Raw genomic sequence first — 22,334 nt, 5'->3', positions numbered from 1 at the left:
AAAGGTGGGGAGAGAGAGTTGTGCTTTTTAAACATTTCAATTGTTATCAAATGGGGGGGGATTACAGAAGGGAAACGATCAAATGACACAGAATGAGCAATAAATATTCTTTGGTGCTTACATTTCCGACAAAAAGGATGAAAAAGAAACAAGAAGAAAGGTTAATGAAATCGACCTCTGCAGGATTCCTAATACACCATGTGGCTGAGCATTATCCTGCACCTTGTTATTCCAATACATAATAAACTGGACTGTTTTCTAATAAAGTTTGTCTCCCCTATGTGCATTTAATAATATCCAGAAGCTTCAGCATTTACTCACTTTGCTGATATTCATTTATATTTTGACAAATGTAGATAATGCCAGGAAACCCTGAAACTAATCTATGTAGTAGAGAGTTGGGAGTATGGTAACTCCTTTAAGCCTCAATAGGTGTCCTGTGGGCCTGATTCCACTCACACAGCATCTTTTAAAAAGCCCCCCACAGGCTGCTTCCCAGCAGGGAAAGAAAGACTGATTGCCCCATTTAGTAAAATGCAGCATAGATAAAATTCCTCGCAAGGGATGGAGGCTAAGATCCAAGTTCACTGCTGGCTTTCTAGTCTACGGTGGGGAAATCAAAACAGCTGGAACTCAATGTTACAAGAAGAATGGAGCAGTTGCTGCTCCCTAGAAATAGACCAAATCTTCTCATGTCATTTGTATAACACAAAAATAGCACAATGAATTTGCAGTAGTACGTATCTATGACATATGGCTGGTTCATTCTTAGTGGTCAATGTACAAGTTCTTGGTTATGGATTGGTTTAAACAAAAACAATAGCAAAGGATAGAATAAGGTAACATTCAACAATGCATAGCAAAATGCCTAATCAGGTGCCCCTGTGGTTGTGTTTAGGTTAAGTATGAGTGATAGTCATTTCCCCTCTTAGGTTACCAATGAAACAATAGAAAGTGTTGGCATACTGACAAGTGTGTGTGTGTGTGTGTGTGTGTGTGTGTGTGTGTTTCGAAGTGAAGATAATTTGTGTTACCAGCAGCCAATTACGTGAGTTGGGGAGTGGAAGAAACATGATGTCTTACAACTGTTCCATGCTTTGGAATGCTCTTCCACCAGCAGAGGCCTTGTCCATACTTATTTTCCTCCGCACTTTCCAGGCACAGACCACACTTTAAAGCACTCTTGCTTTCTTTGAACTCTGGAGCTTTCCCCGTGAAAACTCGCTCTTAAGTGCTGAATTGGAGCACACGGCAATACATGGAAACCCCAAATTGCCCTAAGTTCTGCTTCAGCTTTAATAATAATAATAATAATAAATTTTATTTATATCCCGCCCTCCCCAGCCGAAGCCAGGCTCAGGGCGGCTAACAACAATAAAACAGTACAAAAGTACAGCACAAACAACACTCTAAAATCATTCATTATAAAATTAATTCAAATCAAGCCACTGGCAACCATTGGGCCAGAGCTCCGCGAAGATTGCCGAGGGAGGGAGTCAGGCTGTGCCCTGGCCAAAGGCCTGGTGGAACAGCTCTGTCTTGCAGGCCCTGTGGAAAGATGTCAAGTCCCGCAGGGCCCTAGTCTCTTGTGACAGAGTGTTCCACCAGATCGGAGCCACTTTAAGAAGTGGGTTTTCGTGGGGAAAGCTCTGGGGTGAGGGAAAGAGCACGAGGACACAGATCTTTAAAGTACAGCCCTGTGCCTGGAAAGAGCGAGGCAATGGGTAAGTGTGGATAAGCCCAGAGATTCAGCAGCCACCCTTGCCATCTCCTTTCAGGCATCTCCTAAAGACCTTTTAATGCAAATAATGCAGCTATTTAAGCTTTCTTGATTAGCCAGCCATTTCAATGGTTATTTTGTATTGCTTTGTGGTGTTTCATGTTTCACTTTGCTTGTACATTTTATTGATATTTGATATGATTTGGCGGCATATAACTATTTTTTATAAATAAAAATAAGTTGCAAAATGTTGTCCTGAGCATGGTTGCTACAGCAGAAGGGCAGCGTATAATCTTGCAGTGCATTTCTATGTGTCTCAAGACCCTCTGAGTTCAATGGGGCTTACTCCCAGACAGTCAAGCTTGCAAAAATCTATCATTTGCCTGACAATAAATGTTGGAAATGTAAAGAAACTGAAGGTACATTCTTTCACCTTTGGTGGACGTGCCCAAGGATTAAGGCTTTCTGGGAGATGATTTATAATGAAATAAAAAAGGTATTTAAATATACCTTTCTGAAGAAACCAGAGGCCTTTCTTCTGGGCATTGTCGGCCAATTGGTGCCAAAGAAGGACAGAACCTTTTTTATGTATGCTACAACAGCAGCAAGAATACTCATTGCAAAGTATTGGAAGACACAAGATCTATCCACTTTGGAACAATGGCAGATGAAGCTGATGGACTATATGGAACTGGCAGAAATGACTGGCAGAATCCGAGACCAGGGAGAAGAGTCGGTGGAAGAAGATTAGAAGAAATTCAAAGATTATCTACAGAAATATTGTAAAATTAAGGAATCTTAGAAGGATGTTGGATAGAAACTAAGAGCTTTTTAGCTGTAATGCTTTAAGAGATATGAAAAAAGGCTTACAATTGGGCAAAAGTTTAATGGTAAGGATTTGCTGAACTAACAAACTGAACTGGAATACAAAAAAGGGAGGTATGAGGAGGTCCGGGGAAATAAGTCTAGAGAAGATAGGTTTGGAAAATTAATGTCTTTTTAACTGTTTTATTTTTGTATGTTTCTTTTTATCCTTTACTTTTTTGTTATATTTTAAAAATTTACTCTTTTTTCTGTATTTTGTATTTCTTCTATTTTTTGTAACTTTAATAAATATCATTTAAAAAAACAAAAACAAAATGTTGTCCTGAGCATGGTTGCTACAGCAGAAGGGCAGCGTATAATCTTGCAGTGCATTTCTATGTGTCTCAAGACCCTCTGAGTTCAATGGGGCTTACTCCCAGACAGCTTTGGGGTAGAGGTCTACTCAGTAGGATCTACTTGGGAGGAAGGATCCACTCAGGAGGGAGAAGGTCCAGCTGCAAGGCATCACCCACCTGCAGGTAATGACCCAGCAGAGAATTACGTTAGAGGCAGTGATTATATAAATCAAGGGTGGGAACATTTGGCCCTCCAGATGGTTACCTTTTGTCCAAAGCTGCCGTCTTTGCCAGGAATCCCATCAATGCCAGGGGTGCCCTCTTGACCCTGCCTTCCAACCACTCCTCTTGGACCTGGTAATCCTACAAGACCCTGCGAATATAAAGGCATTTGTGGCTGAAATGTGAGGACATGAAAACTTGCTGCCTATTCTGCTATGCTGAAATAGGGTCACAGCAAACCAGCAGTGGGGATGGAGCAGTCAGCTTGGTGCTGGCGCTGGCACAGCTGAGCAGCACAATGCATCCACGGCGATCTTCCCCAACCTGGTGCTCCACAGATGTTTTGGGTTACAGCTCCCATCATCCTAGGACTGATGGGAGTTGTAATCTGGAGCACCTGGAGGGCATCCAGTTGAACAATTCTGGTCTAGGTAGTCCCCCCCCCCCATGGGGAATTCTTGACGGTGTAGGGAGTTAAGATCACACACCCAATAATCCCCAGCATCTCCAGTTAGGCCTGGGGAAACCCCCCATCTAAAGGCCATAGGAAACCTGCTCCTTATTGCTGAATCTGTGCAAGCATCAGTTGAGTTTTCTGAGGATTGACATTTGCTCCGATTCAGTGCTAAAAAGCAAGTTTTCCCAGGAAAAGCGACAGGGCAAATCGAAAATTGCCTGGAATGCTGCTTTCTAGGCACAAGTGGAAGTGTGGACAAGCCCTGAGTTAGATGGACCGATGGCCTGACTCAGTAAAGGAGCTATGTATGTTCAGCGGCGTCACTTAACTGAGAGGTGTAGAAAAAACCCCCAACAGGCTGTGCATTCATCACCTACCGGCAAGCCTCTGCTGCCTGGGGCACCCCCAAGCCCTTGCTTTCCTTTCTGCCCCTGAAAATAAAAAAGGAAAAGGAAAATAAGCCAAGCATCACCAAAGCTCCAGGAATATCTCATACTGTTGTGCCTTGAAGTCCTGTTCCACACCTAATCATTAAAGAAAAAGAAAAATAATTTCATTTCAACACTTCAGTGTTTTGGACCAGCTCTGGGACATTATCTATCTCTCTATCTATCTATCTATATCTGAAGGGGCTCAGCAAGGCATCATCAGTTGGGTCTTCTTAACCTTGGAAAAGGAAGTCTGCCAGAATCCTCATCCTCATCACCTCATCACCTCTCAGGTGCTCCATGTGATGTGAGAACAGCATTTTTGCTAGAGAGCAGTGGGGCTTTACCCCCTTAGCAAATCCCCAGTCTTGCAATCCCAGAGTTAACTGACATAATCTAGACTACTGCCGAGGCTTTTCTGCTCTTGGACTTGGATTGCTGCCTTACCTTGCTTTGTGGCGCTTTCATTTGATGATTGCAATTTGTTGTATCGTGGGTTCTTATTTTCTATTTGACATGGTTGGACTGTACCACATTAAGCCCATGTGGGTGACTGTTCTTCCATACAGAAAACAAAGAATCTAAATCCTCTGTATATAGATGTTAAGGGAGGTTAAGCTTTTCCTTGGCATGCTTACTTCCTAAGTGAAGGGATTCTTTCTCTCTGTGTGTATTTCCCCTTCAATTTAAATGTATTGAGTACCATCCAATCAAGAGAGTCTCCATAGCCCAATCACAGGTCCATAATCTCTGGGAGAACTTAGATTTGTAATCATTCCTAGACCTTCTCCTTTCCAGCTCCCCACCCCCACAAACCTCACAACTCTCTGGCTACCCCATATGTCTGCTGCAAGTGGGGCAATTCTGCCAGGATGCATGGCTAAGTTGAGGTGTTTTTCCAAACCTACCAGATTGCCCTTGGATCCTTTCAGCCCTGGTTGACCTGGTGGTCCTGGATGTCCCTAAGAGAATAAAAAGGACAGGGTGGGGAAACTGCTTGAAAATACCCTTCTGGCAGAGACATCTTTCATGAAGAACAGAGATTACTGTGCGTAGGACAGTTCTAGCCATATGGAATTAGCTTTTACATCTTGTGGGTAAGATTGTGTTTGCCCAGGAAGGCGAGGAGCCATGACTCTGTGGTAGATGAATAGTTTTGCATGACCAAGGTTCCAGGTTCAATCCTTGACCTCTCTAAGGAAGACTTACTGAAACCTCAGAGAGTTGCTGCCAAACACAGTGTAGGAAGTGCTGAGATACATGGATCAATGCCCTCACTTAGCTTAAGGCAGTTTCCAATGCGGGCTTTAAAGTAAAGCATGCAAGCACCTAAGACCTCTTTGCAAATGTTTGGAAGTGTAGTGCACCTCCTCTGGCAGGGTTTGGAAACCAAAGCCTGATTCCAATTAGGACACTTAGGTTGCAAACTTCAACATGCTAACTAGGCAGTAATCCCCAATAGAGCATGCATAGGATTGTGGCATTGAAGGGCAACCCAATGACCCGAGGACATGCATGTTGGTTCTATCTCCCATTTCTGCATGTTTTCCCTCCCTCTCTTCCACATACGCACACCCTGGCCCATGCACAGAACAACTTTCAAAAGGTGGGCAGAGGGGAGCTTCTTACGGGTAAACCTTGCTGTCCAGGTTTTCCTCTCTCTCCATCAATACCCTCTTGGCCCTAAAAGGAAGTGAGAGGGAAGATTCAAGTTAAACTGCCATCCGAGATCCTTCTTTCCTTCCAGGGGCAGAGTGGTGAGTCTGAGCAATCCTAAACACTTCATCAAACAAAGCAGGCTTGAGGTTCCTCACCTCTGGACTAATTCAATGAGGGAGTGTCCTAGTGGATAAGTATTGAAACTCTTTAACGCGCTTGACCAGTTTATTAACACCAGTTGGGCCTCCATGTTTTGGGCCAGATGCTCTCAGTAAACACTCTCTAAGTTGGCCCACCACTTCCTTGCCATCAAAGCTGCAGCCCATTCATTTGTCCAATGACTCAGTGGCCAATTCAAATAACTGCCAGAAGGGAAGCCTAAAGCAGGTTAGGGATGCTGCTCCATCTTCTCCCTCTGCTCAGTCCTTGCACACTCAGATGGAGTGACAACAAGGAGGAGGAACAGCAAGGCTCCAGGCGTTGGCAGTGGCATCACACACACACACACACACACCCTTTCAGGGTTATGGGCCTTGGCAGGGGCTCTTCCACAAATGACACAAAAGATAGAGGGAAATCAGTGTTCAAAACTTCCATTGTTCTAGGCACATTTTGCGACAGGGAATTTCATTAGCGCAGGCAGTTTCTGAGCTCTGGGTGCAGTACTGCGACTAAGATTTCAGATTCAAACAGCAGAGTGGAAGGAAAGGAGGTCCTTTTTCTGCCTTCCCACTTCCAGCTACTCTCTGAAGATTGGAGAAGAGACCCTCTTATGAATATTAGCGGGGTGGGCAGGGGGAGGACTAGACCATGTAAAAAATGAACATAACGTTTTAGCTGCAGCTCATTCGTTTTCAGCTTTGTATTCTTATTATAAAAAAGCGTGCCTAGACATTCCGTTGTTGCACCCAGAACCTAGGTTTAAGGTGCCATTCAGCTCCTAACTTTCATATCTCAGTTTCTAACACTGAAGGAAATTTATGAGTTCTAAAGCAACAGAACGATTTGCATGGGTCAGTCTGTATCTGCAGACTCACAGGCTCTGTTCTTGCAGCTCACAACAATAACTACAACATTTCTCATTTATAAAGTGTCTCAGGGGCTAACCACCTTACAAGTAATTGCATTAAAAGGAAGAGGTTCACAGTCTAAAAAGACGAACATGAAAACAGAGGAAAAGAGGAGAGGAAGGGCTTTAGCTCAAGGGTAGAACATCAGCTTTGCATCCATAAGGCCCAGGGTTCAATTCTCAGCACCTCCTGGTAGGGTGGGCTATAAGGCAGTGCTGTAAATGCCTTTATGACTAAGGGAGAAGGAGGAGGCTGGGTTTCAAAGGCATGCAGTGCGATGAGTTCTGTAAGTTTATATGCTTGAGGAAAGTGGCAGGTTATCAAACACTGTCTGCAGCTGTTTGGAGCTGCTGGGAGCTGAGTAGTCTGGCAGCGTATGGAAGGCACAACATTGGCTGTCCCAGACGTAGATCCTAACCATGCAGGACATGTATGATGCTCATGACACAGAAATGAAAGAAGGAGAAGGGTCAGAAGCAATTTCCCCATCTTGGTGCCTTCCAGATGCTTTGTACAACAACTCCCATCATCCCTGATGGGATGGCAAAGAGCTGTAAACTCAGTGCCTCAACACCTGCGCTGGATGCAAAGGTCCCAGGCTCAATTCCTGGTAACTCCAGGCAGGGCTGCAAATGTCTCCTGTCTGAAGCTCTGGAAAGCCCCTGCTAGCTGGAGCAGTTGTGGAGTAGCAATACTGTGCTAGATGGACCTGTGGTCTGACTTGGTATAATGACGTTTCCTATGTTCCTCTGTTCCCTGGCCACTGGCCACATTGGCTGTGACTGATGAGAACTTGGATTTTAAAATAACTGGGGGACAGGGGGAAGGCTGGGACAATGTCCAGCTGTGGTAAAGGATACTCTGTTTCAAATCTCTGTCTCAGCCACGGAGCCTACTGAGCTGACCTTAGGCCATTCACAATTTTCTTGCAAGGATAAAAAAGCAAGGGCCAGGACTTGTGTTGAAGGTTTCTTTGAGCTTTCTTCAGGGAGGTGCCTGATTTAAATGCAATAAAAATGTAATACAATGCATTTTTAAACGGTGGTTCTTGTCTTGTGAAATGCCTCAGAGGCTTGCCTAGCCTACATTGTAGATCTGGCACCAGCCGGAGGTATTTTAGTTTCCCAATGTTTAAAATTCTTAGGACCTTTTTAATTTTATTTATGCAAAGCAGAAATGGAAGACAGCAATAAAACAAACAATAGCAGAACAATAAGCAAGCTGCAGGCAACTGAGTGATTTAAATAATTAAAAGTCAAATATTAAGATGGTTATAAAGGAGTTTTTATAAAAAATAAAGATATAAATCCAGTTATAACTATAGCAAGAGTGGAATGTCATCAACATGGCATCCTCCAGATGTTGCAGATTCCAGACTCCCATCAACCTTGACTGTTGGCCCCACCGGCTGGGCTGATGAGAGTTGTAGTCCAAATCATTTGGAGGGCACTACATTGGCTCTTCCAGGTTTCAATCAACTTACTAACTTTACATATTCATTTTTAAAACATTTTATAGTTATGAATATAAAATTTAATACCTGAGGATGAACATTTTGTTTAGGCTGTTTCCCTTGTTGCCTACAACAACTTGTGTCTACCTGGGTCCCCAAGATCAATCTAAACCCGCACATCCCTAAAGTTCTGGGGTCAAGTGTGTCAATCACATCACATACACACTGCAATATAAAAGGCAGGATATCCCCTAGCTCTGTGTCATGGAATTTTACAAAGAGGAGATAGCTTTTCCTAAGATGGTTAATTTCCTAACCAGGCATTTGGAGAAGGACTCACAGGATAACCAGGATCTCCAGGCTTCCCACGATCTCCTCTATCACCAACTGGGCCCTAGGAAATGAAATGCAAGAGAGGTGTTAAATGCAACCCCAGTCCTCCAAGTGCCTGCTTCATCTCCCACCTATGTCAGAAGACAGCTTACAGCTGTCACCAGGAAGAAGCAGGATCTTCTTGTTGATGGCCTCATTTTAGGAATCTGTAGCATGGAAAGGCCCATCAGCTTAACCCAGGCATAGGCAAACTCGGCCCTCCAGATGTTTTGGGACTACAACTCCCATCATCCCTAGCTAACAGGACCAGTGGTCAGGGATGATGGGAGTTGCAGTCCCAAAACATATGGAGGGCCGAGTTTGCCTATGGCTGGCCTAACCCTTATCTCCTTCCCAAGGCAGGTTAAAAGGCCTTTGTGCTACTGCTCTGCTTTGTTTGTAGCAGGTACCCACATAGGGGCAGCAATGCAAGCTGGCAGTTTCAGCACCATGGAAAGCTCCAAGTGAGCCACTTGCTCTGACAAAGGCTGGAGGTGAATAAACCCTCTAATCACACTTCCTAAGCTTCATCACCCTCACCTGAAGAATGTGAATACTTAAGGCAGGGATTGCCAATGTGGGGATCACACCTAAAAGTCCCCCACTCACCACCTGCTTCTTCATGAGGTGGTGAGAGTAGTTAGCTCAGTCAGTAGAGCCCGAGTCTCTTTATCTCAGGGTCGTGGGTTTGAGCCCCATGTGGGGCAAAAGATTCCTGTACTGCAGGGGGCTGGACTAGATGACCATCGTGGTCCCTTCCAACTCTAGAATTCTATGATTCTATGTGTCAAACTGAGACGTGTGACACCCCCCCCCCAGTGCAGAATGTATGACATCACAGCACTTGTTATCACCTCAGTTTGTTGGATGTGTAGACCCAGCTTAAGTCATAGGGTTTGGCTTGACTTTGAGCGGTGCCTCATATTATAGATTAGCACTGGGCAGTCCAGATTCCTTACCCTGTCTCCAGGTGGTCCAGGAGGCCCCTCCACCTTCCCATCATCACCTTGTTCACCCTGCAAGCAATAAGCACTAGTGTTAAAACAGACCATGGTTTACAATGCGAGTAGAAGTTGAGAGTTTGGGGACTGGAAAGGACTCTAGAGATCCTCTAGTTCAACACACTAGTGTACACACACACAACACACACATACACACAAGAGAGAGAGAGTGTGTATAGGAATCTTGCAACTGCAACATCCCTGGGAGACAGTCATCCAGCCTTTGCTTAAATACACTCAGTCAGGGAGAGACTGCCACTTTTCGAGACAGGCAGTTCCACTGTTGAACAGCTTAGGAAGTTCTAATTTTGGTAAGAACAAATAGTAACCAGCTATTATTAAATATCTGCATTCCTCTCTTCTACCAACAATTACAAGCAGTGTCTTACAAAAAAAGGCAACACCCCAATAATATATTAAATATTAAAAACCACAATATTATGGCCACTAAAAGCAGCAGCTGAATTGCAAACAGCAGTGGCACGAGAATTGCAACCTAGCGGAACAGCAAAAGTCTGTTCAAATAAAAATGTTCTGTGTGGAAGACAACAGGAGGGCGCAAGATGAATCTTTGCAGGGGCGGCGGCATTCCAAACCCTCGGCACCACTACCAAGAGGTCTCCGTCTTAAATACTTGCTCACGCCTGATGACAGCAGAGAGACTGCCTCTGACATAGTTCTAAAAGGGAGCCATCCCTCTCTAGCTTAGATACATACCAAGTGCAAACCAAAGCAGGATTTTAAAGCCGCATAGTGAGAAGCAAACAACTCCCATTATGCCTGATCGCTAGCCATGCTAGCTTGGGTTGATGGAAGTTGAGAGTCCAAAAGCAAAACTGAAGTACAACTCCTCCCATCCCTGGCCACTGGCAATGCTGGCTGAGACTATTGGGAGTTGGAGTCGAGAGGCCCAGTGCTTCTTGTGCCTGTCAATCTGAGGACCTTTGGTGTCAGGTTGGCAAGCAGGGTCTCTGAGCCCACTCTCAGCCACAAAAGCTGGAAGTGCTGAATGGGATGTTTTGCATGCATATACGGGTGGGGTTTTAAATTGCTATTAAAAGGCGGGCAGCCCCCTTCATGTGTGGTGGGGAGGGACAAAATTGAAGATTACATTGGCATTAAAATAAAATAAAAATGCAATCTTTACATGCACATGTAATGGGACAAGGTGTGTGGGGGAGGGTGGGAGCATACCCTCCAATATTTCTCCAGTGAAAACAGGGACATCCTAAGGAAAAGTGGGATATTCCAGGATCAAATCAGAAAGTGGTACGGCTTCTCTAAATCAGGGATGTCCCTGGAAAACATGGACACTTGGAGGGTCTGCAGGAGGGACAGAACTGACACCACTGCAGAGAGAAACAAGAGAAACTGCATACCCTCACCTGTTTTGAGTAACAGTGGTACCTCGGTTTAAGAACAGCCCTGTTTACGAACTATTCAGTATACGAACTCCGCAAAACCGGAAGTGGTGTTCTGGTTAGCAAACTTTACCTTGGTCTACGAATGGAAGCCAAATGGTGGAAAGGCACCAGCGGCGGGAAGCCTCATTAGGGAAAGCGCACCTCAGTTTAAGAATGGTTTTGGTTTCAGAATGGACCTCTGGAACGGATTAAGTTTGTAAACCAAGGTGCCACTGTACATATGTTTGCAAACAACGACAACAGACTCCAGTCACATAACTGAGGGAGGCAGTAGAAGTCTTTCTCTCTCTCCCTCTCGTGTGTGTGTGTGTGTGTGTGTGTGTGTGTGTTATGGGGAAGGGGAGGGAGGAATCTCTTTGCCTTAATTCATGGTCGGGTTTTATTTGGGTGTCTCATGGTTGAGCCTCCCAGCTCCCAATACCCTTTGTGCTAGATTCCTATTTGGCTAAAGCAAAACTTAAAAATAAAAAAGTTAAGGGAGTAAAACACAAACAAACAAACAAACAAACAAACAAACAAACAACCCCCCACCCATGAAAATAGAAGTGTGGCTACAAATGGAAAATGCAGGACCAAGGGGAGGCCTCCCTCACTCTTGGCTGCCTTCCCGGGGTGGGAAGTATCTGTTTGTAATTTTTAAAAATCTTCCAGCTGGAAAACCCCTAGCTCTCTGAGGCCACTTTGAGAAGTTGTAAATGTACTATACTCAATGGGGAAGGATAATTGACTGTGATGCACCATGGAAGTCCATGCCAACATTGTTAAGTTCATTTGGTCAATAATTGCTTTTGGGGACACCAGTTCTGCTGTAGCATTAAAGATTCTACTCCCTTGGCAATATTAACTCACTAAGTGTCCCACCCACCCCCAACAGACCCAGTTTTCCATTTGTTCTGATCAGTGTTCGAAAATCCTATTGTTCTAGGCGCATTTTGCGACAGGGAATTTCATTAGGGCGAGCAGTTTCTGAGCTCTGGGTGCAGTAGTGCGCCTAAGATTTGAGATTAAAACTGCAGAGTGGAATGAAAGCAAGACCTTTTTCTGCCTCCCCACTTCCAGCTACTCTCTGACGATTGGAGAAGAGACCCTCTTAAAAATATTAGGGGGTGGGCAGGGGGAGGACTAGACCATGTAAAAAATGAACATAACGTTTTAGCTGCAGCTCATTTGTTTTCAGCTTTCTTGTTATTAAAAAGCGTGCACCCAGAATCTAGGTTTAAGGTGCCATTTAGCTCCTAACTTTCATATCTCAGTTTCGAACACTGAATGAAATTTATGAGTTGTAAAGCAACAGAATGATTTGCATTTGTCAGTCTGTATGTGCACAGTTGTACACTCACAGGCTCTGTTCTTGCAGCTCACAACAATAACTACAAAACTTGTCATTTATAAAGTGTCTCAGCTGCTCACTGGTTTTGATGATATCCATTTAACCAAGAATGTAAAAAGAGCTCTGCTGGATGAGGCCAAAGGCCCATCAAGTTCAGCAAGGTCTCACAGCGGCCAACCAAATGCCTGTTGGAAGCCCACAATGAGGACTTGAATGCATGAATGCTCTTCCCACTTGTCATTCCCAGCAACTGACATGCAGAAGCATAATCCTTCTGGCAGAGGAGGCAGGCAATAGCCCTTGAATCTAGCCATGGATAGTCTTATCCTCCATTTATTTGTCCAATCCTCTGCTAAAGACATCCACATGGGACATCCAGTACCTCTTGTGGGTGCATTCCTCTCTAGGAAATACGGTTTTGGGGGGCACCAGAGTAGTGCTGCTGAGAAAGCACCTGGGTTCAAATAATCCTCCCTCACCTATGTAAATTGACTGAGTGCTCTTGAGACAATCACTCTTTCCCAGCTTAACCTACCCTGGCAGGGTTGCTGGGGGAAAAAAATGTGGGTGGGGAATTTGAGATGTATGTAATGAACAAAAATGAAAAATGAATAAAATTTTTAAAAAGGAAAATAATTGTGGGGAGAACCACGACCCGCCCTTATCCTGAGGATAAGATAAAAAAATAAAATGTATAACTCGAAAAACAGGTTAGGTCAGCAGGAGCGGACAAGCTGCCCACCTCAGTCCTCTGGAGATTTTCTCCATATGTGTGCTAAATGTGTTGGGAGCAGGGAGCACTTGAATCCTACTGGCCCTGCTCCCTTGACACTATGCGAAGGAGTACCTATGGGTTTACAGTCCTACAAGCACAGGTGCTCCATGCAAAAGGGACCCCTGATTGCACACAGGTTCCCAAAGGTGTGACACATTCCCTACATGCTTTATAGGAAAAGCCCCATGCAGAAGGCCCCACGTTCAGTCCCCAGCATCTCAAGGCAGGGCTAGGAGAGACACCCAGGTTCCAATCCTGAAGAGCCGCTGCCATTTGGTGTGGAGACAGTACTGAACTAGATAGACCAATGGTGTAATTCAGTATAAGGCTATTAGTGTAATTCAGTATAAGGCTATTCAGCAGATGTACACCATATATTTAGTGAATCTTGGAGGTTTGAAAAAGGCCCCTCATTTACTTCTGACGAGGTTCTGAAATTAAATCTATTCCCTCTCTTTCCCTTCCTGGGAAGTGTTGCAAGATATTACTATAAATACCAACACTCAGGTGACCAGCTGTGTCCAGAGCACAAACATGAACCAAAAGGCAGTTGGTATTGTTCCCTCCCTGCCCCCTGACGCTGCCCTGTCCTGAATGGCAAGTCATTAAAAAACCCGAGTCACTAGCTTGAACTGGTTATCATTAAGCTGACAAACAAAAGCCTTTGGCCTGTGGAGGAGGAAGAAACAGGGAGCAGTGGAATAATGGCTGAGTCATGACAGCTGCAGGTGGGGGTGGTTGGTTGGCGGGGCGAGATTTCTGAAGAACAACATGTCATCCTCAGAAGAAACATGGAGCACAGGCTAGTAGAAAACAGACCCTTTGTGCAAGATTTATGCAGCACCCGAAGACAAGCAGCAGACAAGGCCTTCTCCAGAACAAGCCCCCCAGTAAAGTGCAAACGTCCAGACTTCAACCACAATGCTAAAATCACGAGATGTTTCCGTAAGGATGTTTCAAAGATGGCAAAAATTATAGATGGCAAATCTTAGCAGCTGCAGAACCAAGGCATCCCATTAGGCCTAGGCCTATCCATTTGGCCGGGGGGGGGGGAGGGACATGTCAGCCATGTCACACCCACCTGCCTTATAATGAGGTGCAGGTGCAGCTGAGCCAAAAGGCACCACTGGGCAGCTAATTGATGGGTGCTGCCTGTAACACCCTGTGCAGGTGTTCTGTTCAGGGGGCTTTGCAAGTGCCATCGTTACTGGTAAAGAGTTGTGCTTTACAGGCCCTGTCAGTCAGCTGTTTGGCAGGGCCTGCAAACCCCCTTTCAGCCTAGCCCAATTTTTTTTCTGTCAATAATAAATATTAGGAGGAAGGCAGGCAGAATATCATCTGTACATGTACTGTACACCCCCCCCATCCAAATTAGTACAGTGGTACCTCGGGTTAAGTACTTAACTCGTTCCAGAGGTCCGTTCTTAACCTGAAACTGTTCTTAACCTGAAGCACCACTTTAGCTAATGGGGCCTCCCGCTGCCGCAGCACTGCCAGAGCACGATTTCTGTTCTCATCCTGAAGCAAAGTTCTTAACCTGAAGCACTATTTCTGGGTTAGCAGAATGTGTAACCTGAAGCGTATGTAACCTGAAGTGTATGTAACCCGAGATACCACTGTATTACAAACTCGCCGTTGGAAGATAGGTGAGCTAAGCATCACAACCACAGTCTGAACTAATAATGTATGGATTGCACACAGATGGCAGTGCCTTAAAAAAATAAAAAATAACAATTTGAGATGTTTAACAGATGGTCAAGGATTGAGCTATATGCAGCCTTGCTGAGTAGGATAATAGCAGATTGCATTTCACATCTTGGAATGAATGTCCCGAGTGGGGAATTAGTAAACTGCAGGTCATAATCACAAACAGTGTGCAGAATTTTGGACTTAATGAAAACCCAATGCCGTTCATGTCCTCATCATATAAAGGAACCTTTTTGGATTTTGTGTGAAATAAAAGGTTCTGCTCCCATTTAGGAGAGCTAGTGATGTCTCTCTGGAAATTCCTTCTAGTCCTGCTAATCTCTCAGATCTTCATGATTTTGCTAATTTTATTCCCATGAAGAGCTTGTGGCATCTTAAACAGGGGTGTGCCTTTCCCCCAAATGCTGCTGAACTACAACTCCCATCACCACCCCGACCATTGGCCATGCTGGCTAGGGCTCATGGGAGTTGGAGTTTGACAACATCTGATGACACCACACTCCAAATTCCTAATAACAGCTGCAAACACCTTTACATGGATGTTAAATAGTATTGGGGACAAGATGGTACCCTACCATCAACTGTGAGGGGGGTGAAGCACAGTCACCCAGTGTTACTTTCTGAAACTGACCCTGCTGGTAGAAACAGAACCAAGCAGCACGGTGCCTCCAGCCCCTATTCCACAGAGGTGGTCCAGGAGAATATCATGGTCAAATAAGAGCACCAGGGTCATCCTCTCTCTGTCCCTCTCCTATTAAATATATCAAGGCAACCAACGCTGATTTGGTCAAAAAACCATACCTAAAACCATTTACCTTTTCACCTTTGGGTCCAGGTGGCCCGATTGGGCCTGGTGTTCCTGTGTGCCCCTGCAAGAGAATGAAAGTGCATGTCTAAATCAGGCATTGACCTTCCCTCTCCTCTAGCCTCCCTGCAGATACCTGGAAGGTGGGGGGGGGGGCCTCTGGTGACAGAGAAACTGGGCACCTGCTCACACCCACCAAGAAAGAGAAAGGTAGGGAGCCCAACGTTAAGAGAGGCTAATCTGGCACCACCATTGCATGGCTTTTGGTGCCAGGCGAAAACTTTCCTCTTTACCCAGGCCTTTGGCCATTAAATAATCTATGGCCTGTTAAATTGGGGGGGGGAATGCTATTATGATTATGTTATTATTATGCTGTGTATTATTATTATTATTATTATTATTATTATTATGCATAAATTATCTTCCTAATGTTGTACACAGTCACAGGATCTTTGGATTAAAGGTGGTATATGAATCAAATAAATGAAAATAAATGAATACATTTTAAACTGTTTTTAATGTTGTGGTTCTACATGGCTGTGACCCACCCTGAGACCTTATGGTGCAGGTGCAGGAAATAAAACAAGGCCTGATAATGACAGCAGCAATAATGATTATCTTGAAAACAACCCCTGGCTGCAGAAATAATTCACATCGTGAAATTTCACACTCTGGAGTATGGCTGGGAAAAGGACACACAGACAGTCCAGAGTAATGGCTTACCTGATAGCCCTTTAAGCCAGGATGCCCTGGAGCCCCCATCCGACCTGGAGAACCCTGTGGGAACAAGGAAAGGTAACCTCTGCTCCTGCCCTGATTTTCCTGCTGGCCCAGTCACTGGTCTGGTGTTTCCAATGGGCAAAACCTTTCCTCTACACCTGGGCACCTGTCCCTGGTTTCCTCTTATTCTCTCTTTACATTCTTTTGTTGGGCCACTCCATCAGTCTCTGTGGCTTTCAGTACTTGCTTTGTGATGAGGACTCACCCACCCTCCCAATCTCCAGTTCTATCCATTTGCCTCAAATCTTTCCCTGTCAAATATCTCCAAGTAACTTGTGAGAGAGAATGTATGGATCGGCTTTGGACTTCAACTCCCATCAACCCCAGCCCCAACATGGCAAATGGTCAGGGATAATGAGATTTGTGATCTAGGAACATCTTGACGTAGGCACCATATATAGAGAGAAAAAGAGCACTTAATCAAAAGTAAATACATTTCTAAGTCATTTATGTAAAATGGCATTAAATATTAAATATATTTAAACAGTAAAAAACACCCATACGGAAATTAAAAATAGCAAAAAAACAGTATAAAATAGAAGACAATAAAATTACCAGAATATAGCTAAAAGCAACAGTTTAAAAATAAAATACACAAACGCAAATGCAAATGCAAAATTACACACACATGCAGAAGTATATACAGTGGTAAATTGGTTTTCAAATGTAATCTGTTCTGGAAGACCGTTTGAGTTCCAAAACATTCAAAAACCAAAAATTCAAAACGGAAGCCTCAGTACAGAAAACTCAACACGGAAGCTGCGTGGCATGTTCAACTTCCAAGGTTTGTTCGAAAACCGAAGCATTTACTTCCGGGTTTACGGCGTTCGAAAACCGAGGTACCACTGTACACAAGTGCTCACACAGTGGCTTAAGTTACAATAAAAAGATTTAAACACACCTATCAAATGTAGCTGCAGTAGAAAACTAAAATCTGCTAAAAGCAGCAAACAGAATCACCAGCAAAGGCAGCACAAAATGCAGTATATGAAAAAAATACCATTAGAGACTTTAAAGCATTCCTATTTTTGAACCTCATCATCTTAAACACCATGGCCTGGATTCAGTGTTCTCTGACTGCCAGTGCAAGGGTTGTAGCACCAGAGTAAGGGTGAGAATAATGGTTGTGCAATACGAAATTCAGTTCTACCAGCAGGAACCACTGAGGCTACAGTGACCCGTTGTGCAACCAGCCATGAGAACCATACTGCCTTTCTGCACCTTCTCTTGCACAAGGGTGTACTAGTTATTGTAATGCGTTACATGTGGCGCTGCCTCTGAAGACAGTTTGGAAACTTCAGCTGGTGCAGAATTCAGCAGCCAGGCTGGTCACCGGAGGGAAACAGTTTGAGTATGTTAATGCCAATCCTGATTAGACAAAGCTGGTTGACTGATCAAACCCAAAGAGTACTCATTAATGGTTCCTTGTCATCCTGGAAATAAGTGACAAGTGGGGTGCTACAGGATTCTGCCTTGGGCCCATTGTTATTCAGCGTCTTTATAAACAACTTGGATGAAGGAATTGAGGGGACACTCATCCAAATTGCACATGACACTAACAGATTGGAGAACTGGGCCCAAGCTAACAAAATGGATTTCAGTAGGGACAAATGTAAGGTTCTGCACTGAGGTTGGAAGAACCAGATGCACAAATATAATATGGGGGACACCTGGCTTACCAGCAGGACATGTGAAAAGGATCTAGGTGTCTTGGTGGACCACAAGCTTAACATGAGTCAACAGTGTGATGCAGCAGCAAAAAAAGCTAATGCTATTCCACACTGCATCAACATAAGTATTGTGTCCAGATCAAGGGAAGTTATAGTACCACTCTATTCTGCCTTGGTCAGACCACTCCAGGAGTACTGTGTCCAGTTCTGGGCACCACAATTTAAGAAGGATGTTGACAAGTTGGAATGTGTGCAGAGGAGGGCAACCAAGATGATCAAGGGCCTGGAAACTAAGTCTTATGAGGAGTGCTTGAAGGAGCATGGAAGATGGAGCATGCTTGTTTTCTCTTGCTCTGCAAGGTAGGACTCAAGGCAATGGCTTCAAGTTACAAGAAAGGAGATTCTAACTAAACACCAGGAGTAACTTTCTGACAGTAAGAGCTGTTCGGCAGTGGAACAGACTCCCACAAGAGGTGGTGGACTTTCCTTCCTTGAAGGTTTTTAAGCAGAGGTTGGATGGCTGTTTGTCATGGATGCTTTAGTTGAGATTCCTGACTGCAGGGGTTGGACTAGATGACCCTTGAGTCCCTTCCAGCTCTAAGATTCTATTATTCTATAACCAGGCCTTAGGCTGATTAAACAATATATGGCATTTTAAACTGTGGGAAGGGATTATTGTTTTGTTTGTTACTATGTTATGTATATTTGTGTTTTTTATAATGTAAACAGCCATGTGATCCTTGGATGAATAGCAGTATAGAAATAATAAATAAATAAGCAAGCACTATGTCATATTTCTCCCATTATGTCCCAGGCTGAAGTCCTACTTCCTTTTCTTAGTAACCCTCTGCCGCCATTGACAATGACACTAGGATAAAAACATGAAGCTGCCTTATCCCACGTAGCTCAGTTTGGGATTCACTGACTGGAATTTGTCAGAGTAGTCAACATGGTGCCCTTTTTGGACTACAAGTCCCGTCAGCCTCAGCTAGCATGGTCAAAGGCCATGGATAATGGTTGTAGTCCAGCGATATCTGGAGTCCACCACATTGCGACCCCTGCTCTAAGATTTTAAAATGGGGTCTTCTCGGCCCCACCTAAAGGGGGAGATTCTGAACCTGGAATCTTTCGCATACAATGCATGCACTCTAGAAACTGACCCTAAACTTATTCCCTTACATTTAGTCTGAAAGGTCCAAGAAAAAAGAGCTCAGGAGAAGGTTTGGGGCACTGATTCATAGGTTAAAGTCAGGAAACCAATGGGAGAGCCAAGTGGGCCAAGGGTGGAGGAAACAGCAGAAGATGTCAAGCCAAGCAGAAAAATAGCCTCTCAGCCTGGGATTTTACCCCTTTCCCCACTAACCCTAAAAAGAAGGCTGAAACCCTGAAAGTGGAGCGTTAACCATGAATCTCAAAGTCTGATATTGCCTCAAAACCTCACTCACCCAGCATTTTGTGCTATTTTGAGCCATTAAATCTAGAGTTTTGTGTATCATCATGGAAGCGATGCTTGCTGTACTTTCCTCTTCTGCACGGCTCTTAGAGGCCTTTGGCATCCGTCCACACGCATTCCCAACCTCCACAATGCTGCTTTCATCCTGTAAGCTTACACTCCCATTTTTGCCCCCCTGATGTGGTAGGGAAAACTGCCACAGGATTACATGTAATGAGCCAACACTGTTCTCACCATTGCTCCCAGGGTTCCTCTGGATCCTTTGGGACCTTGAGTCCCCCTCAAACCCATCTTCCCTGGTGGGCCAGTCTCTCCAAGTTGCCCCTGGTGACCTTTGCTGCCCTAAAGAAAGTGTAAGTGTCAGTGACGGGAAACAAAAGACCTAATGCTCATGGTCTGGGCTGTACCACTCTGAACTACAGAGGGGGCTCAAAAATCTGAGTTCTCTGCCAGACAAACAAAATACAGAATATTTCCACAAAACAAAAACAAAGAAAAGGGGGGGGGGGAGCCTAGCATGTCAAGAAGGCTGGCCAAGATTTAATCCCATACTCGTTTTAGGAATATAGGAAAGTGAGTTATCCTAAATCATCTGGATTAGGAATGGTGAGCCTGTAACCACCCAGATGCTGCTGGACTCCAACTCGCAGCAGCCCCAGCCAGAATGGGCAATGGTCAGTGATGATGAACAGCAGTTCAGCATCCGCTGGAGGGCTAGCAGTCTCCCATTCTTGATCTAGGTCAATATGGTCTACACTTACTGGCAGCAGATGTCCAGGGTCTGAGGCAGGAGACATTCTTAGCCCTACTCAACAATGACAGCGACTGAAACTGGGACCTTTCTGCATGCAAACCAGATGCTCTGCCACTGAGCTGCGCCTCTTTTCTATTTTGGGGGAGACGAGGTTTGCCATCTCAGCGAGAACTATGCCAAAATGTAAGCAGGAATGGGAGATCAGGAACACCACAGGAACTGAGGAAGCTCTCATGCTGAGTCAGACTATTTGTCCATCCACCTCAGTATTGTCCACACTGACTAGCAGGGGTTGTCTAGGGTTTCACACAGGGAGATTTTCCTAGCCCTACCTGGAGATACTGGGGATTGAGCCTGGGACCTTCTGCTCTATCATTGAGCTATGGGCATTTCATAGAGCATCAACAGGAGCAGGAAGAACAGAGGCAACCATACCTTTAGTCCGGTTTTCCCCTTCTCCCCTTGTTGGCCTGGTTTTCCTTCTGGTCCCTGATGGGAGAAGAGAGAGAAAGAGAGACCACCCCTTCATTATTCAACACCTTCCAAAGGAGACCAGAATATTAGCAGATAGACTTTTTCACACTGGTGCCCTTTGCACACAACTCCCTTCTATTCTATTAGTCTATAATGACTAATCAGATGGCTGTGCCATGCCCACAAACAGGACATGAGTGCAGCAGCAACTCTACCCACTTGTGATTCCCGGAATGAGCTCTTCACACTTCTTTTGCTTTACGCCTTTCTTGCAGGTTCCTTTTATGAAATCGCTAATTTATCTTAGGTGTGTCCAATCACGCTGCTGCTGTTCTTTCAAATGTGATTTCCCTATTTAACAACCTCATTTGGGTGGTTATTTGCATTTTCAAATGATTATGAAAGGGTTGGTTGGTTGGTTGCAAGATGCCTCAAAAGTCTGGAGGCAGAAAGGTGAGATATTTGGGGTTGAATCCAAGTAAGTCCCACACACAATGAACCCACTGAAATTCATGCAGCTAAGTCAGTCATGTCCAACTGATTTCAATGAGTCTACTGTTAGTAGCACTAGCCTTGGATGCAATGCTAATGTTTTCACCTACTGTATTACAGTTGTATCCAAGGCTATACCATTCCCAACCATTAGGCTCTTAGGCTGCACAAGGAGAGGTGAAATTCCTTTTTTGACACAAGGTGCAAGAGCCTTGTCCACTTTTGCATCTGGTCACCATGCTGTGAAACTGCATTTTTTGTAGAGTCCAATGCCATCACCAAATCCAGTTTTTTTATGTTGTCTTCCCATAGTTTGAAACAGTTTAAAAAAAAAAAAAATATTGATATTGAAATTTTTTACAGTAGATTAGAATAAATTATAAAGAAGAAAATAGAGACAGTAAAATGGGGGAGGAAGAGGAAGAAAAAAGCACTAATCATCACAACAGCACTAATGAAGTGTCATTAAAATGTGATTAGAATTACAAAAATATACAATGTATACATACATAAGATTGACTTATTGTATGCCTTGTGTATATATCGATTCACGAGTCACTACGGTTTTGATAAACACTTTCCAAATATCATTAAATCTGTCCATAGATAATCTTCATCTGAAGGTGATCTGCTCATAGGTTGCAAGAGTTGTTAGGTTGTCTGTCCATTGATCAAAGGAAGCCATATTTTTGTCTTTCCAATGTATCAATATTAATCTTTTAGTAGATGTAAGGTCCTGGAGAATCCATTTATGTTGATCATTTGTTAAGTCCCATGTACAGTGGTACCTCGGGTTAAGAACTTAATTCATTCTGGAGGTCCATTCTTAACCTGAAACAGTTCTTAACCTGAGGTACCACTTTAGCTAATGGGGCCTCCTGCTGCTGCCGCGCCGCCGGAGCATGAGTTCTCTTCTCCTGAAGCAAAGTTCTTAACCTGAGGTACTATTTCTGGGTTAGCGGAGTCTGTAACCTGAAGCGTATGTAACCTGAAGCGTACGTAACCCGAGGTACCACTGTATTAGGAATATTGTTTTAAGGTGATGTTATCTTCTGAAATTTGTAACTCTTTCCCTACAACAGTTTTTAACACATCGTAGTATTTTTTTCAAAAAATTTTGCTAACATT

The 22,334-nt window shown here is 44.2% G+C and overlaps 1 protein-coding gene across 4 annotated transcripts in view; it reads right to left on the bottom strand.

Moving 5' to 3' along the window:
- COL27A1 (collagen type XXVII alpha 1 chain) overlaps positions 1-22,334 on the bottom strand; it is a 264,834-nt gene that overhangs the window by 33,645 nt on the left and 208,855 nt on the right. For all 4 annotated transcript variants that reach the window (XM_080990772.1, XM_080990773.1, XM_080990774.1 and 1 more), the window contains 10 exons: positions 20,676-20,729; positions 19,721-19,828; positions 16,307-16,360; positions 15,594-15,647; positions 9,501-9,557; positions 8,510-8,563; positions 5,617-5,670; positions 4,896-4,949; positions 3,937-3,990; positions 3,146-3,253 (listed from right to left, as the gene is read on the bottom strand). In XM_080990772.1, the coding sequence (XP_080846898.1) occupies positions 3,146-3,253; positions 3,937-3,990; positions 4,896-4,949; positions 5,617-5,670; positions 8,510-8,563; positions 9,501-9,557; positions 15,594-15,647; positions 16,307-16,360; positions 19,721-19,828; positions 20,676-20,729 (651 nt within the window). The remainder of the gene's footprint in view (positions 1-3,145; positions 3,254-3,936; positions 3,991-4,895; positions 4,950-5,616; positions 5,671-8,509; positions 8,564-9,500; positions 9,558-15,593; positions 15,648-16,306; positions 16,361-19,720; positions 19,829-20,675; positions 20,730-22,334) is intronic.

The sequence above is a fragment of the Podarcis pityusensis genome (assembly GCF_964106645.2).
Source record: "Podarcis pityusensis genome assembly, chromosome: Z".
NCBI classification, from domain to species: domain Eukaryota; kingdom Metazoa; phylum Chordata; class Lepidosauria; order Squamata; family Lacertidae; genus Podarcis; species Podarcis pityusensis.
Note: the sequence above shows the minus strand (reverse complement) of the source record. Positions and strands in the feature narration are given on the sequence as shown.